This window comes from Nannobrachium achirus (genome assembly GCF_963921795.1).
Source record: "Nannobrachium achirus genome assembly, chromosome: 6".
NCBI classification, from domain to species: domain Eukaryota; kingdom Metazoa; phylum Chordata; class Actinopteri; order Myctophiformes; family Myctophidae; genus Nannobrachium; species Nannobrachium achirus.
Genome location: NC_137815.1, coordinates 35943281 through 35958215, shown reverse-complemented (window position 1 = coordinate 35958215; position 14935 = coordinate 35943281). Strand labels below are relative to the sequence as shown.

Genomic DNA, 14935 nt, shown 5'->3' with positions numbered 1-14935 from the left:
CACCGTCTCCTATACGTGGCCGTGTGTGTGGGTATGCGTGCGTGTCTGTCTGTATGTAGCCTGCACTACCTTTTCTGACCACACATGTTAAGGGAGGGGCGCTGTTGTTCAAGCCAGACACACTCACACTCACATTCACAGCACACACGCACGCACACACGCACGCACACACACACGCAGCCTCCACCGCTCAGTTCACACGAGTGTGATTTTTTATGGCCTGGTTCCTGGGAGTCAGTCAAGCCAGTAGCAAGAACAGTGGTTCTCAAATTTGGGTCCATATCTGCAGAGATCCCCCATTTCCCCAGGGGCCCTTGAAGGGTTCCAGGTGATCCCCAGCAAACATCCTAATCTTAATGTAGCATAAAAATGTAGTTCAACCACTCAACACACATCACAATGCGCCACTAACTTGTAGATTTGCTGTTTTCTTTTGAGCGGTGCTAACCACTCCTACGTCTGGTTTGTGTGTAGGCTATGTATGTATGTATGTATGTGAGCACGGATTCTGATAATAATCATTGCTAGGGTCTATAGCACAATAGGCCTATAGTGCTTTAACCTTTTAACCCTTGCCTTGTGTGTCGATTCACTTAGCCATTAGAACAGGGCAAGACATTATCAGTCCATTATCCACTACTAGTGCATGGTCACTGGGACAGGTGTATAGGGACACTGTGTTGATTAGTCCAGAGACCTTTGCAGGCCTCAATCAACACCCAATACTCTTAACACACTACTGCTGCATCTCCTTGTATGACCATAAGCCTTGTAACTGATCTCCACTCTGCTTCTGTCCCTCTGACGGGGGACAGCTCAGTTCCCAGTGGACCTTCTACCAGTGGCGGTGACGGTGATGCCATTGACCGTCCCCTCCACGTCCGTCTCATCCTCAGCGTAGCTCAGCAGCAGAGCTCTCTGTCTGTCTGTCAGGGTCTTGGGTACTTTGATCTTTACATGGATGTAGTGGTCTCCGAAGCCGTAGCCACTGGCGCGTGCGATTCCCTTTCCAGGGAGACAGATTCTCTGGTCTGTCTGGACGCCTGCGGGGATCGATACGTTGAGTAACTCATCGAGGCCATCTGTTCTCGCTGTGCCTCCTAGAGCGGCTTGGGCCACAGAAATGAACAGGTCAGAGTGGATGTCTGCACCGTCCCTCCTGAACACTGGGCTCTTCTGGACCCGGAATGTGATGAACACCTCCTTCTTATTGCCGATGGGCATCCTAACTGTCTGTCCGTCCTCCACCCCTGCAGGCACAGGGACAACCACCGTCTCCCTCCGTTTGGTCTGTCCTCTCCCGCGGCAGGAGTGGCAGGGGGTGGAGGTCACCGTGCCTTTTCCACCACAATGCAGACAAGGCATAAAAAAGGGCCCTGTGTTCACAGTCTCCCGGCCAGACCCGTTGCAGTAGTGGCAGTGCTGGACCTTGGTCCCAGGCTCATGGCCCTTGCCGTCACAACGCTGACAAGTGTCGTCCAAACTGACACACAACTCTTTTTTCAGTCCCTTTACCGCCTGAGTGAACGTCAGCTCCATGATGTACTCTTGCGGGTGAGAATACTTGCGAAATATCTCCCGGAAGAGCTCCTCTGGGTCCATGTTGGTGGTCTGTTCCCTCCAGGAATACTGCTGGCCTCCACCATGGCTGGCAAAGCCTGCTGAGCCGTATGTATCATACTGCTTCCTCTTCACCTCGTCCCTCAACACCCCATAAGCTTCAGCCAGCTGAGCAAATTTCTCCTTCGTCTGAGGGTCATCTTTGTTTGTGTCAGGATGATACTTCTTGGCCTTCTGATAGTATGCCTTCTTGATCTCCTTCTGGGTGGCTGTTCGCGGAACCCCCAGGATCTGATAAAAGTCCTGCTTGTTGTTGGAAGAGACACTTGTGTGGAAGGACAGCGTGGAGAGAACATGAGGTGATGTAAAGCCTGGGGATGAGACTCCTCTCAATCGTCTTACGGTGCAAACAGTCCGCACTCCTCCATGAGCAGCGCGGAGAAGCCCACTGCGAGCAGCCCACTGCTGTCCGGAGAGCACAGCGACTGTCATCCAACGTGAGGAACTACAAACGACTGAGGATGCCATCATTCCACCTACTCCCAGTGCCTTCCACATGGTTGCCTGTGAATGTGAACATTTTCAACAAAAGACATCTTCTCTTACGGAGGTCCCAGGCATAACATCCTTTCAGATGGGGCCCGCGACCAAATACATACACTGTAGTATCAGGGTCCCTGACATGAAAATGTTTGAAAACCACTGATCCAGATACTGCCGATGTCACCTCGTCTGCACTTGACCGTATATGGAGCTTAAGTAATTCCTATATCCTTATATGGTATGTTACGTTCATGACGTCAGCTCAAATGATGTCAACCTCCACACACTTCGGATTACATCCGTTCTGTCCTGTCTCGGATGACATAGGTCTCTTCGACCCTGCTCCTTGTATGGGTATCGATCGTCCGGCTCCATATCTTGGTACATCTTGTATTATGGTCTTTATCGAGTTCCAGAGCAGACAGTTAGGTAGCTCTACCAGACAGGACAAACCTTCTTCAACATAGGTCATGTCAGCTTAACCGTTAGTGTAATGATGATCTAATGTGTTTGTTCAGGTTATGTGGAATCCTCTCTTAGCTGGTCAAAAACGGTCAAAAAATGTGTTAAAGAATGTCCGGGCATGTCCAGTGCTTAAGTAAACTGAAGCATGTCCTACATCTGGCCTACCTACATCTTGGAACAAACAGCTCAAAGTTTGTTGTACGCCAGGGTCTCATGCAGAAATGTTCAAAAATGTCCTGGGCTTAAGTAAACTGAATTGTGGCCTACATCTAACCAGATATGGCCTACATCTTTTTCACAAACAGCTCAAAGTTTGTTGTACACCCAGGGTCCCATTGGCCAAGCTTCGCAGGACACACTGTGATTGGCTAGCGGGATGCTTGATGACATTAACTCATATATAGCACTGCTCACTTCACACATGGTAGATTTTCTATTGTTGTTTTCTCCTCCGCCCCATTGCGTGCCCAGAAAAGCTCTATATAAATGTGAGATATTGTTATTGTGAGACCAGTATGTTATACCAAATCGTAATGTCAAGTTTATTCTCCTCGAAAGACATTACCGACAGTACAAAGGCAGGGCCCTTAGCCAATGAGGAGCAGCCAAAGGGTAGATCTTTGTGCCCATACATGGTGTTCCATGCAAGTCCACACTGTTTCGTAGGAACAGTATTTCTAGTTATTATTATTAATTATTATATTTAACATAACCCTATATTTAACCCTAACCCATTGAAGCTAAGCACATCACTGCCAGTCACTGATGGTAGAGGGAGTATGGGAATGCCCTCTCCATCTTATGTGTTGCTCTTTCCCTCTCCTCTTTAGACACCTGCAACCTTATAGTGTTGCAGTTGTCAGAAAGGGTTGGCAGGTGTCAGAAAGGGTTGGCACGTGAGAAGATGGCATTTTATACAAATCTGAACTTTTATAACTGTCATTAAATATCTGAATCCAGTACACACTGTGGGGAACGGGAAGCCAGACACAAGTGAAGTTCACAGTTTAAGCCGCATACAGGGCATTAATTTAGAAAAGAATGAGACAGCAAAAGGTAACTGAACGGTTTCTAAATGTTCAACATAAAAGAAAGCACAGCAGCAGGCAGTCTTTGGGCGGGGCAGTGCCAGGAGGCACTGGGGCTGAGTACTCAGGTAGGATACTCTGATACTCAGGTCGGATACTCAGGTAAGTAACCGGTACTTTTCGGGTCAGCTGAGTAACAGCAGGCAGGTACTTGGATACTTTAGCAGGTAGGGCCACGGTAAGTAATCTGATACTTTAGCAGGTAGGGCCGGGAAAGTATTTAGGTAGGCTGCTGAGGGTACTCAGGACAGGTGCCCGTAAGGTAGATACGAGGTAAGTTACTTTTACTCTTCACAGGTAGGGAAGCCCAGGTAAGGCGCTGCTGAGTAGGGCTTTAAAGTAATCGAGTACTTGTAACCAAACTTAAGTTTTCCCTTTTACAGGGAATTAATGCGGTCCATTTCTATGCCATCTTGTAGTCAATCATGCATGCCAGGCTTGGGGTTCGGAGCGGGACAGCCATTCGGCCTGAGAATTAAAGAAATAACATTACTATATGACATTTCACAATATCAATGACTTAGAGGAATTGAGTGTGGATAAGAGACTCTTACCACTGAAACTGTGTCCCACTTGCGGAGAGGAGAGGAGGAATGAAGGTGAGACAACCCAGTGTGCCTGCTTTATACGTTTGGGGAGCGGCACCCACAGGTGGGCTCAAATCAAGCTGATCAACCAGGCTCATTGGCAGGTAACGCCCTTCAGTGACAATGCTCCGGGGTGGGTGCGGCTTCCTCTGGGTGTCTCTGCCTCCTTTTCACCTCTCTCCTGTACAACTCAGTTTCATAAAAGAGCGGTTAGGCCGGCTACAGACCTAAAGGCACAAAAACGAGTGCGTGTCGTGTGGGGGAGGCGGGGGGCAGGCACAGCGCAATGCATTCCGGATGGGAGTCGAGTGGTTTGAAGTCGAGTGCGAGTCGTGTGGTGTTGTGTGGTTGCGTCCAACTTGCTCACGACTCGCACTAGACTTCAAAGCACTCGACTTCCATCCGCAATGCATTGTGCTGTCTCTGCCCCCCGCCTCCCCCACACAACTCTCACTCAACTTGTGCGTTCCAGTCTGATTGCAGCCTTAGAGACCAAAACACACACACACACAAAACTCATGTCATGTAGTCTGATTTCAGACTAATCTTCCTGAGACAGTCTGCTCTGCTCAGAGAGTGGGCGGGGTCTATGGGCTGGAGCCAGGCCACACGTCTTCCTCAATGCTGAGGAAGACCATCTGGTCGAATTGTGTCCGTTGTATTCTGTCCAGAAGAGGTAAATAGACCATGTGAAAAGTAAATAAATATGAAAAGGATATTCCTTGTGTGCTGGCTACTTTTACACTTTTTTCATGTCATTATGGAGCCATGCTTTTTTCTTTTTTTCTGTGTTGCGGGCTTTCTGCTTTGCTGCAGTCATCTCTCTCTGTAGATTGGAAATGTCCCAATGTCCCAGTATGACTAATTGAAAAGTGCTGTGTGTTTGTGAAAGAACGGTAGTTAGCCCAGGTACCACTTGACTAGGAACAGGAACAGACATGTCAGCAACATGCCTCCAATCATAAGGAACTTATCCTGAGTGGCCCGCCTCTCGATGAACCTTATGATCGTATTAGATAGCCCCAGCATGTTGAGCACATTCAGCATCTTCTTCTGGGTCCCCTTTAGTGTCCTTCTCTGGTCCCTGAGCCCGCTGAGGATACTACCGCCACTGCCGAGGATGTCATCGATGCTTTTGTGTGTGTTGTGCAAGTCAGCGTTCAGCTGTAAGGTCTCATCTATGGGGATGGAGGTGTATGCATCATTGGTAGTGAAGGCTCGGTCCAAGAGTTCCTCCCGCTCCCTTTCCTGGGCTTCTCTGACGCATCTCTCCTGGAAGGTTTGTAGGACCGCCTTTAGGTACTGGGCATCGTACTTGAGCTGATCAACCAGAACCTTTGCGTTCTGCCGCCGGTTTGGCGGTTCTCTGCTCTTCATGGTTTCAAGACGCTCTAGTTGATGGAAGATTTGGACGATCCTGGCGTGCAAGTCATTCTCCAGTAAGTGTACTGACTCACGATCTGTTGACTCCAGACTACCCATATGAGACTGCACCTCTTGAATTTGCTTGTTTGTCTGATGGTAGAGTGCCTCCATTTCTGCGTTTTGATTCAGACATTCGCTGTGGCCTGCACTGTGAAGGAGATAACACCTATCAGCTTCACCTAATCTAATCATCTCTGATGTTGAATCGGCAAGTCACATCAAGAGAGAATGAATACTTTCCTCCAACTCATTTGCAGAGAAAACTGGTAAAGGCGGTCTTAAAAAAAGGTTTTAAAAAATAAGTTGCCGAATGACATTATGTATTTGACCATTCACTAAGTAGTGACGACAATGTGCTGTCATTGCATAATGTCAGCATGACGTCATTACTGTTTATAATCACATATTTTTCATGTTGCACACAAAAAGACATCAACACAAATGTACTAGCAATGACGTAATTCCACACAATTAAATCTATATCACTCCATTCTGAAAAAAACAGTTCTTGATAGAATTCATCCTTCTTTCTCTCATGAGAAGAACAGCTGTTGACAGAGTTGCCGTGTGTCTTCAGGGCAGGAGACTTCGTGGCCAATGGTACGCGGGTCAGAATAGATCTCGTAGTCGTTTCCGCCAGGTTTGGTCTGGTTTCCAAAGAAGTGAATGGTGGTGAAGTTGTCCTTTTCCACGATCCCCAGGCAATATCTCTTATCCCAGCCTTCTGGAAACACATCGAAACTAATCTGACCTCCGATTGAGAAAGAGAGTCCCTTTCCTTTGAACTCTTCCCTCAGGACGGACACAAATTTCTCTCTGACTCGTTCCGTCTTGTCAAACTCAGAAAACTCTTTTCTCTCCTCTTGCGTACAGCTTCGTCCGATGGGTGAAATGTTCAGCATGCCTTTACGGAACTCAATGAATGTTCCCCTTTTCTTGGGGAGTTTAATCTTGGCCAGGTAATTCAGACAGAAATTTGTGAAATCCTGAAGAAACTCTTCTCCCATATGGGCCTCGATGGACTGTGCTGAGAGTGGTTCTCCATTCTTCAATGCCACCAGACCATTCTCTGCAAATACATAGTCCATACTCTTGATCACATCATCTCCTAGCTGCTCTTTGATCTTATCCAGGTCTGACCCCCCGACCACCCCGATACGAACCCGACTCGCCAACCCCTTCAGGAGCTCTGCCATTTCTGCAGTCACACGCTGTCTTGCTGCGGTAAGCGTCTCGTCTACATCAAACAGACAGAGTACACTACTGTCCAACATGGCTTCACCCATTGTTTATCCTTCTTTCTTTCTTTTCTCCGGGTCTTACAGCGTCTTATGTTCTAATGTTCTTTTTATAACGTGTCACTGAAGAGTTCAGCTGTCTTGAACAGTGTTTGTATGCATATATGTATCTAGTTTCTGCCCAAATATAGAGAGGACTGATCAATATAGCATGACTCCAGACTGGTCTCCAAGAACTGATGTCATATTGGTGATGTCAGCCTTGACCAAATATGGAGTTCTACAGTATATGGCTTCCAAGTATTCTGATAGGAAATATCAGGCTTGTAGCCCAGACAGACACACCGTACACACGTCCTTCAAAAATGTGCACATTTTGCAAATCTCTATCTATAGATATAATTTGTACAGGGAAGCCACACCTGTTTGTTATAAGATGTGTTCTCATCTCACAAAACGCAATACACTGTGAGTGTCAATGTAAAAATGGAACCATATGGGTCCCTAACAGTACATTTTGTTTTAACTCAAGAGCAAAGTCAACACCACAGATTCTATTTACCAGCAAGACCGTGCAACACCAGTAGCAGACTAGATTGTTCTACACAGGTAACAACACAACAGAAAGATGACAGTGATATAAAATAAGCATAAAAACATGAGTAACAAGACAAAACATCCTGTGCCTGTGCAGTGACAAATGCACGTTTTGAGCATCTGATCAGGATTCCCACAGTTGTTTATTTTTTTTAGCAATTTTTAGTTGCAGCTGCAGGGAAAAACTTTTTGAAGGGCTGCATCACACCCAGGGCTGTGATGCAGCCCCAGCACTTACCATTTCTTCATCAGACAGCCCGTTACTAGGATGATGATTGTCCTTCATTATTCTTTTTGGCATCTTCCCGCTCCCCATACAGAACATTATTTTAGCGGCATACCCACATACTACTGCCATAAAGCTGAAGGGGGCATAATCTGAGAGGAAAATGGTAACCACAAAAGGCGATACTCATTTCTTCTTCTCCTCTTTGATGGTGGTATCCCCTTTCTCTTTCTCCTTGTCGTCCTTCTTGTCCATGTCTTGTCCAACTTTCTTCTCCTTCTTGCTTTCGTCCTTCTCCTGTCCCTCCTTTCTCTCTGCATCTCGGTTGGAGATCTTGTTGTTGATCAGGTTGTGCAGAGCCACCACTGAGCGGATGAGAGAGGCCACATAGACGACCAGCATCTGATCGTTGGTCTTCAGGTAGAAGGCTTTGGTGAAATCCAATAGATTTACGTCCGGGAGCAAGTTGAAGACGTCCTGCAACTGGTAGACAATCTGATGGTTGATGGGCAGTTTGCCTGCAGCCACTCTCTCCAGATAGGATCTGATGTCCAGTAGCTTGGAGTGAAGCCCCTTCAGGCCATGCACCTGGTTGGTGACACGCTGGGACAACGTGCCCACCGTTGTGTCCTTGATGTCCCTGAGCAGGTGCTCAACTCCTACTTCCTCTGCCTCTTCTGCTCCGATCTCACTGGTGATGTGCTCAAATGTCTTTGAAGTTGGAGTTCCGTCATCGTGCACTTCCTCCACTGATATGTATGCTTCTGTGGGCAGGCCCAAGTCCTTGGGCTTTACGTCAATGATGACCAACACTGAGTTTGTGCAGTACTGCTTGACCAGCTCATTGATCGCAATGTCATTCTTGTGTATTTTTGGCCCTGTGTGGTACCAACCAACTATTCTTTCTCTGGCGTTGACTTTCTTGAACATGCCGTACATGTTCTCCAGGTAGTCATGGTCCAAAAACCACACAGAGTCATCCTTGTCATCCTCGTCAAATGGAACAGCAAAGCTGTTTGAAACGTCTAGGACCTTCTTCTGCCAAGACCCAAGAAGAACACCGACGACCCGTTTCTGGTTTCCAACTTTGCCTATTCTGTTAAAATGGTCGACCACACTGAGCAACACCAGTGGGTGAACAACCACATTTTCTACTGATAAGTCTGGCATTTTAGGCGCGGGAATAGACGCAAAGCACCAATATATTCTTTACTGTTCCGAGTCTGTTCCTTCTGTTCTGTTCTGCAGATGGGAAGAGAGAACTGATGTGGAATGTACAATGTCACACCAGGCCAACAGAGATCGTTTTGCTGAAAGAAGCTGTAAGAGTCACCAGTATTGCAAAGAAATGTTCAAGGAGATTTCGGCAGCGAGATAGATTTCTTTGCTATAGACATTTCTTTGTATGACATTTCCTTTTAAAGCAAAATGACTGTGCATGGTTGCGATGATGACATTGTGATGTCACACACAATGACGTTAGTCAAACTGACTGGCTCGGCAAAATAATATAATTTGAGAAATGTACAAAGTCTGCATGGCGCCGGGGGCAAGTTGTGGTTACACCTGATCACATTTGTCTTTTTTTCGGATCGCCAAAATAAAAGTCTAGGTTTCCGAGGCTACATTTGGCTACACTGCCATTTGAACAAAAGAGTATTTATTGTAGTGTAAATAATAGCAATACAGCAATACAGTGCTTGCATGCAGTTTTGTTTTTAAATTAAGCCTATTTGAATAAAATTCCATTTGGTTTTAGTTAATTTTAGTTAATTTTAGTCTAGTTTTGGTTGTCTAAATACCTTAAGATTTTAGTCGACCAAATCTACAGTTGATTTAGACGACTAAAATGTATTTTGGCCGGCAGTGATGGCGTTGAAATTCCTGATTTATACTGAGCTGTACATGTGTCGAAAATAGCAGATCTACAAGCTCACAATGTGTTGCGCTGCGACATGTTGTGAGCCTGTAGATTGGCTATTTTTGGAGAGCGACACCTGCACACAACCAAACCTAACCCTAACCCTGTTCTCCAGTCCCTGACTCCCTCATAACATTTTAGTCTAGTTTTTATTTGAGACGGAATTGTAAATTTAGCCGTTTGGTCAGTTTTTATTTAGTTTTTGTCTGTGAAAAAAGGTAGTCATCACATCACAGCACAGATGAGTGATGCATTTGTATGTGACTTTTTTGTGGCCCAAAAGTAACCTCTTTGATCTTTTTTAATTGCACACATTTGAGCATGGCTAAAAATCCCCTTTTTACTTTTGCTATATTTTGTTCTTGAGCAGTGCAAACTTCTCATTTCAGCCAAATGTATTAGAACGGATCTCATCCGTGCTCATAAATACACATAAACAATGAATAAAGAAATATTATGATTAATTTTATTAAGCTTGGCCAATGAGCCAAGTGCAGGACGGTCATTGATCCACATACAGAGAGACAAATCGAGATGTAGGAGCGGTTATAGCACCGCTCAAAAACGAGTTGGTTAGCACCACTCAAAAACAAGTTCTAACAATTTTCAAAACAATTCAGAAAATCAATTATTTAAACCTTTCAAGAGACACCCTTGGTTGTGGTGCTGTTCAAGGTTATCCAGGTATATTTCATTTGTTCTCATGTTTGTATGTATGGTGCGGCTGTGGACCCCAATCCTTTGACTGCGCTGTTTGTTGTGGTTCCGGTTTCACCAGAGACAAATAAAGGCCATCTCTTCATTACTATAGCCAAAAAAGGATCCCTGGCTAATAAGCCACAATACTGTAGGGCCTACTCTGTAGGCTAGGCCTATATAATATAAATAGGCAACCACACTTGCAATTTCCCAGAATTTCACCTTTCTAGTTATACATTCTCTCTCTGTAAGCAGCGAGACTTTGATTGGTCTATAAAAAGGTGGGGAAGTCAGTTGGAACAGCGGATCTCCCAAAAATAGATAAATCCCCATATATGGAGTACACTGTCATCAATATGGTGTCATCAACTTCATATACCGGTATTGGCATAGACTCTATATTTGGGCATATTGTCTTTTGTTCCTCCCCTACCTCAGTCCCATTTTTAGAATCCTTGATTATATTTATATGAATAATGCAATATAATGGATATTATATATAATGGATACTTCTGGGTGGTACATGAGGGGCACCGCACCCCTATAGTGCCTGTTGCCATAACGTATATAAACTGTGCGTTCAACAGGAAACCAGCAGCTAATGTGTCGCGAAGAGAGACCATGGACCCCATTTTTACCTTTTATTGAAACTTTCAAACCAAACAACTGTATTAATGTAGTTAACCTTTTAACTCATTGCATGCCAGGCCCGATAGTCCCGAGATTATTTCAATGTCTTTCCCTGCCAGGCCCGATAGTCCCGAGAATTTCCGCCATTTTGAAAAAAAAAAAGATTTTTTTTTCAAAAAAAAAAATTTTTCAATTTTTTTTTCTGACCCCAAAAAATGTAGTAGGCATGATAGAAATCGCGAAATTGCATGTTTAACCCCCATAGCAACTCCATCTATCAAACATGGCAGCCATCTTTGTTTACATTTTAGGAAAACATAATGGCTTCTATCTCATGAATGCCTGAACGGATTTCCATTCGGATTTTTTTGTTTGAAAGCTGTGAGCAATGTGGACACACGTGGTGCATTATCTAGGCATGGGTGTGCATGATCCGTGCACTATGAATTACATGGAAGTCTATGGAGACCAGAGGCACCGTAGAGTACGAAGGTATGTTAAAATGGCGGGGAATGTGTTAACAGAAGTTAAACATAATCAACAACATAACCAGACAGGGTTGGCCATTCTTCACTATCACAATATACAGGTATAATATAAATGCTAAGATGGAATTAATTTCCCTCGTGTCATTGCAACTACACCTGCAATTTCCCAGAATTGCGCCTTTCTAGTTTCAAATGAACTGTGTTTAAATGAATTGACCAGAAATGCTTTTGCTCCCTAACAGTCAGGCAGCAATAATGATCTCTGCTGCTTTAGCCTGTGCCTGGCTGGCTACTGAGCTGAGCCATCACTACTGCTGACGTCACTCACAATGCAATGGGCTCTATGCACAGCTCTAGCTCTACTCTAGCTTCTCGTCTCCCTCCTCCACATCCTTCAGACTGAGCACCTCCAGAGAGCCTCTTCCTTTCGTTTCGCAGCGGATCAGCTCCTCCATCTCCCTGTAGCAGCCCGGGTCCACCAGACACACAATCTCCATCTGATCGTCGAAGGACTCGCTCTCCGCCACCTTGATCAGTGGCTTCAGCTTTTCCTTGATCCTCTTGCCCTCCTTGGCCGGCAGCACCAGCCGCAGCCTCATGTGTGCCCTCTGGATCTGCATTGACTCCTTCAGCTGCTTGATCACCTCGAGAGCCTGTTGCTTGGTGCCCCTGTTGGCCTTGACAGAGAAGTGGATGTCCCTCATTGCCCGATCAATGAGCTTGACCGTGTATGGCCTCTTGGTCTCGGGGTTGACACACTTCTCCGCCACGATTGTCGCAATGTCCTGAAACATCATCTCCAACTGATTGTGCCTCTCCTTTTCTGAGACCTGCAGCTCACCTTTGGCTAAGATTTGTTTACAGATCTCTGTCACGTTGTCCGTTCCAAAGGCTTTGGACAAATCATCCTTATTGGCCGCTTGACCCTTGGACACGTTCACAAAAACGGAGTTTGTCTGCAGAACCTCGTCCAAGTCCTTCTCCGCACCAGATCTCCAGCTCACGACTTTGTTTTTGTAGCAGGCAATTTCAAATCGTTTCCCTGCCTTTTTCATCCTCACCACTGCTACATTTGTCAGTCGGATTTGGTTGGTCGGTGTAGATATATACATATTTATGTTAATCTACTGTATAGATAGATGGTCCTTGATTGTGATGCTGAATCAAAGTTATGTAAATGAATAGTGATACAAATCCCTCCAAGTGTTGTAAACTAATCGTCTGAGGAAGTCCCAAAAAATATAACTATCTGTTGGCAGCAGTTGCTAAATGATGTTTTGTCTGTGTGAATTCATTTTTAACTACAATACCATGGTTGTGAAGTGAAACTCCATATTTGGGCAAGACTGGAATCATATTGATGACGCCATGATGTCTGTGACATCGTTCACAACCTCCTGGACATTTGCTATCCATAGCTACAGATTGCACAGGGATGCCTCGCCGTTCTGAGACTCTTGAGTCTTGTTTTTATGGCGTGGCACCTCTCTCAAGATCCACTGTCACGCTGTCCATCCATATTTGGGCAAGGCTAGCATCAGTATGGTGTCATCAGTGTGAGACCTTGAGATTTTGACCTGCCGACAGCCCTCGAATAAACAGAGCTTCAAAGATGGCGGCGTTCGTTGTACCTCGTCTGGCCTCGCTTAGATTCCTGTCATCGAGGCCCATTTTGCTATTTGCTATCCAACAGAAGAGTCTTCATCTAAACGCTAAGAGCGACAACGCCTCCACAAGTGTAGCTCCAGCCAGGGAGAAGAGCACACAAGTGGCTGCAGCCAAACCAGGAGCAGCGGTCAGCAGTAAAGGAGAGTATGTCATCACCAAGCTGGATGACCTGATCAACTGGGCTCGCAGAAGCTCCTTGTGGCCTATGACCTTTGGCCTGGCGTGTTGCGCCGTGGAGATGATGCACATGGCGGCACCTCGGTACGACATGGACCGCTTCGGCGTGGTGTTCCGCGCCAGCCCCCGACAGTCCGATGTGATGATCGTGGCCGGTACCCTGACCAATAAGATGGCCCCGGCTCTCCGCAAGGTGTACGACCAAATGCCGGAACCCAGATACGTTATTTCCATGGGAAGCTGTGCCAACGGCGGCGGGTATTACCACTACTCCTACTCTGTGGTCCGAGGCTGCGACCGCATCGTGCCAGTGGACATCTACGTTCCAGGCTGTCCCCCGACAGCGGAGGCCCTCCTCTATGGCACGCTGCAGCTGCAGAAGAAGATCAAACGTGAGAAGAAGTTAAAGATCTGGTATCGCAAGTGAAAAGCACACACTGCACCTTGTGTGTGCCGCCGATTCCACAGTGACACTCGCTCTCCGTATACTGTAGCTCTTTGTTATCTTGAGTCTCACATGAGAGTGAGTGCGTTGTGAGAGTGTGTGAGAGAGAGCGAGGGTCACACGCAGTGTTGTATTGGTCCGGTCACGCGTGGACTGGGGTTGGTGGGGACCAGACAGTAGTAGCCCCCCATGGCCCGCCTATTGGGGAACCCTGCTGTATGCATATAAATAGACCATTTTCTGATCTGTTTACTCCTGTAATGTAGGTGACAATCTAACTTATTTATTTATGAAAACTGAACCAGGGGTAGGGCTCGATAAACACTATGCTTATCCCTATTCCCTTTTTTTTGGCACATTGGACACTTTATTATGCTAAATGGACTGACTTCACAACCTGTCCCAAAATTATAATAATTATGAACAGGGCTGGACTAACACCTCAGAGGGCCCCTGGGCACTGAAGCGCCAAGGGGCCCCCGTGTGCGCGCAAAATGTTTTGTAGGCATATGTAGGCATGTAGGTCCAATATAACATCTGCAGCAGCAGTTGGCTCAGTACGGCCCGGCGAGTTTTAATCAGTTGACTTGACTTTTTTCTTTTTGGGGGGGGGGGGGGGGGGGGGGGGCCTCGATGCCCAGGGGCCCCTGGGCACGTGCCCAAAGTGCCCATATGGTAGCTCCGGGCCTGATTATGAACATAGCAGATCTACAAGCTCACACAACATGCCACAATGCACAATGCTTAACTTCAGGTGGGTCACCACCCACCATGACAACCAGGCATACTTAATGAACTGGTGTACACTTCTGTACACTTTTTTGGAAAATAGAACTATATCTGCAGTGATCTCCATATATGGGCATAAATGGACACAGGCAAACAGATGGTCAAAACGGGTCCTATGACAACAGGTATAATGGGGTTTGCATTAAAGGGCCGGGGCATTCATTCCCTATTTACATCGTTCCCGAGTTGGCCAGGTCACCGACTAGACGCAGGTTCTAGTATATTAAATTGGGACTGATTTTAAAATCTTTTATAAAAACAAATCTTCTGTCCCTCGCACAAAATATTTTCAGATGGGGGTCCGCAATGACTTTTTGCGGGTCCTTGACATGGAAATGTACAACGTTTAAATAAAGTTATTATTGCGTCATTTGACTCTTTTCCGTTTC

General features: G+C 46.0%; 6 protein-coding genes across 6 annotated transcripts; 1 reads left to right on the top strand and 5 right to left on the bottom strand.

Annotated features, from left to right (window-relative positions):
• Positions 1–816: 816 nt before the first annotated feature.
• LOC308287764 (dnaJ homolog subfamily A member 3, mitochondrial-like) lies at positions 817–2091 on the bottom strand (the record flags this gene model as incomplete). Its single annotated transcript, XM_080729019.1, has 1 exon — positions 817–2091. The coding sequence occupies one exon, from the start codon at positions 2089–2091 to the stop codon at positions 817–819; it is 1275 nt and encodes a 424-aa protein (XP_080585145.1).
• Positions 2092–5143: 3052 nt separating this feature from the next.
• LOC308287772 (Golgi SNAP receptor complex member 2-like) lies at positions 5144–5779 on the bottom strand (the record flags this gene model as incomplete). The annotated part of the gene is made up of 1 exon (XM_080729027.1): positions 5144–5779. The coding sequence occupies one exon, from the start codon at positions 5777–5779 to the stop codon at positions 5144–5146; it is 636 nt and encodes a 211-aa protein (XP_080585153.1).
• A 422-nt stretch (positions 5780–6201) lies between these two features.
• LOC308287769 (phosphomannomutase 2-like) lies at positions 6202–6954 on the bottom strand (the record flags this gene model as incomplete). Its single annotated transcript, XM_080729024.1, has 1 exon — positions 6202–6954. The coding sequence occupies one exon, from the start codon at positions 6952–6954 to the stop codon at positions 6202–6204; it is 753 nt and encodes a 250-aa protein (XP_080585150.1).
• Positions 6955–7915: 961 nt separating this feature from the next.
• Positions 7916–8899, bottom strand: LOC308287767 (26S proteasome non-ATPase regulatory subunit 7; the record flags this gene model as incomplete). Its single annotated transcript, XM_080729022.1, has 1 exon — positions 7916–8899. One exon carries the CDS (start codon positions 8897–8899, stop codon positions 7916–7918), a length of 984 nt encoding a protein of 327 aa, XP_080585148.1.
• Positions 8900–11826: 2927 nt separating this feature from the next.
• LOC308287770 (ribosome maturation protein SBDS-like) lies at positions 11827–12579 on the bottom strand (the record flags this gene model as incomplete). The annotated part of the gene is made up of 1 exon (XM_080729025.1): positions 11827–12579. One exon carries the CDS (start codon positions 12577–12579, stop codon positions 11827–11829), a length of 753 nt encoding a protein of 250 aa, XP_080585151.1.
• A 500-nt stretch (positions 12580–13079) lies between these two features.
• LOC308287771 (NADH-quinone oxidoreductase subunit B 2-like) lies at positions 13080–13739 on the top strand (the record flags this gene model as incomplete). The annotated part of the gene is made up of 1 exon (XM_080729026.1): positions 13080–13739. One exon carries the CDS (start codon positions 13080–13082, stop codon positions 13737–13739), a length of 660 nt encoding a protein of 219 aa, XP_080585152.1.
• Positions 13740–14935: the final 1196 nt, after the last annotated feature.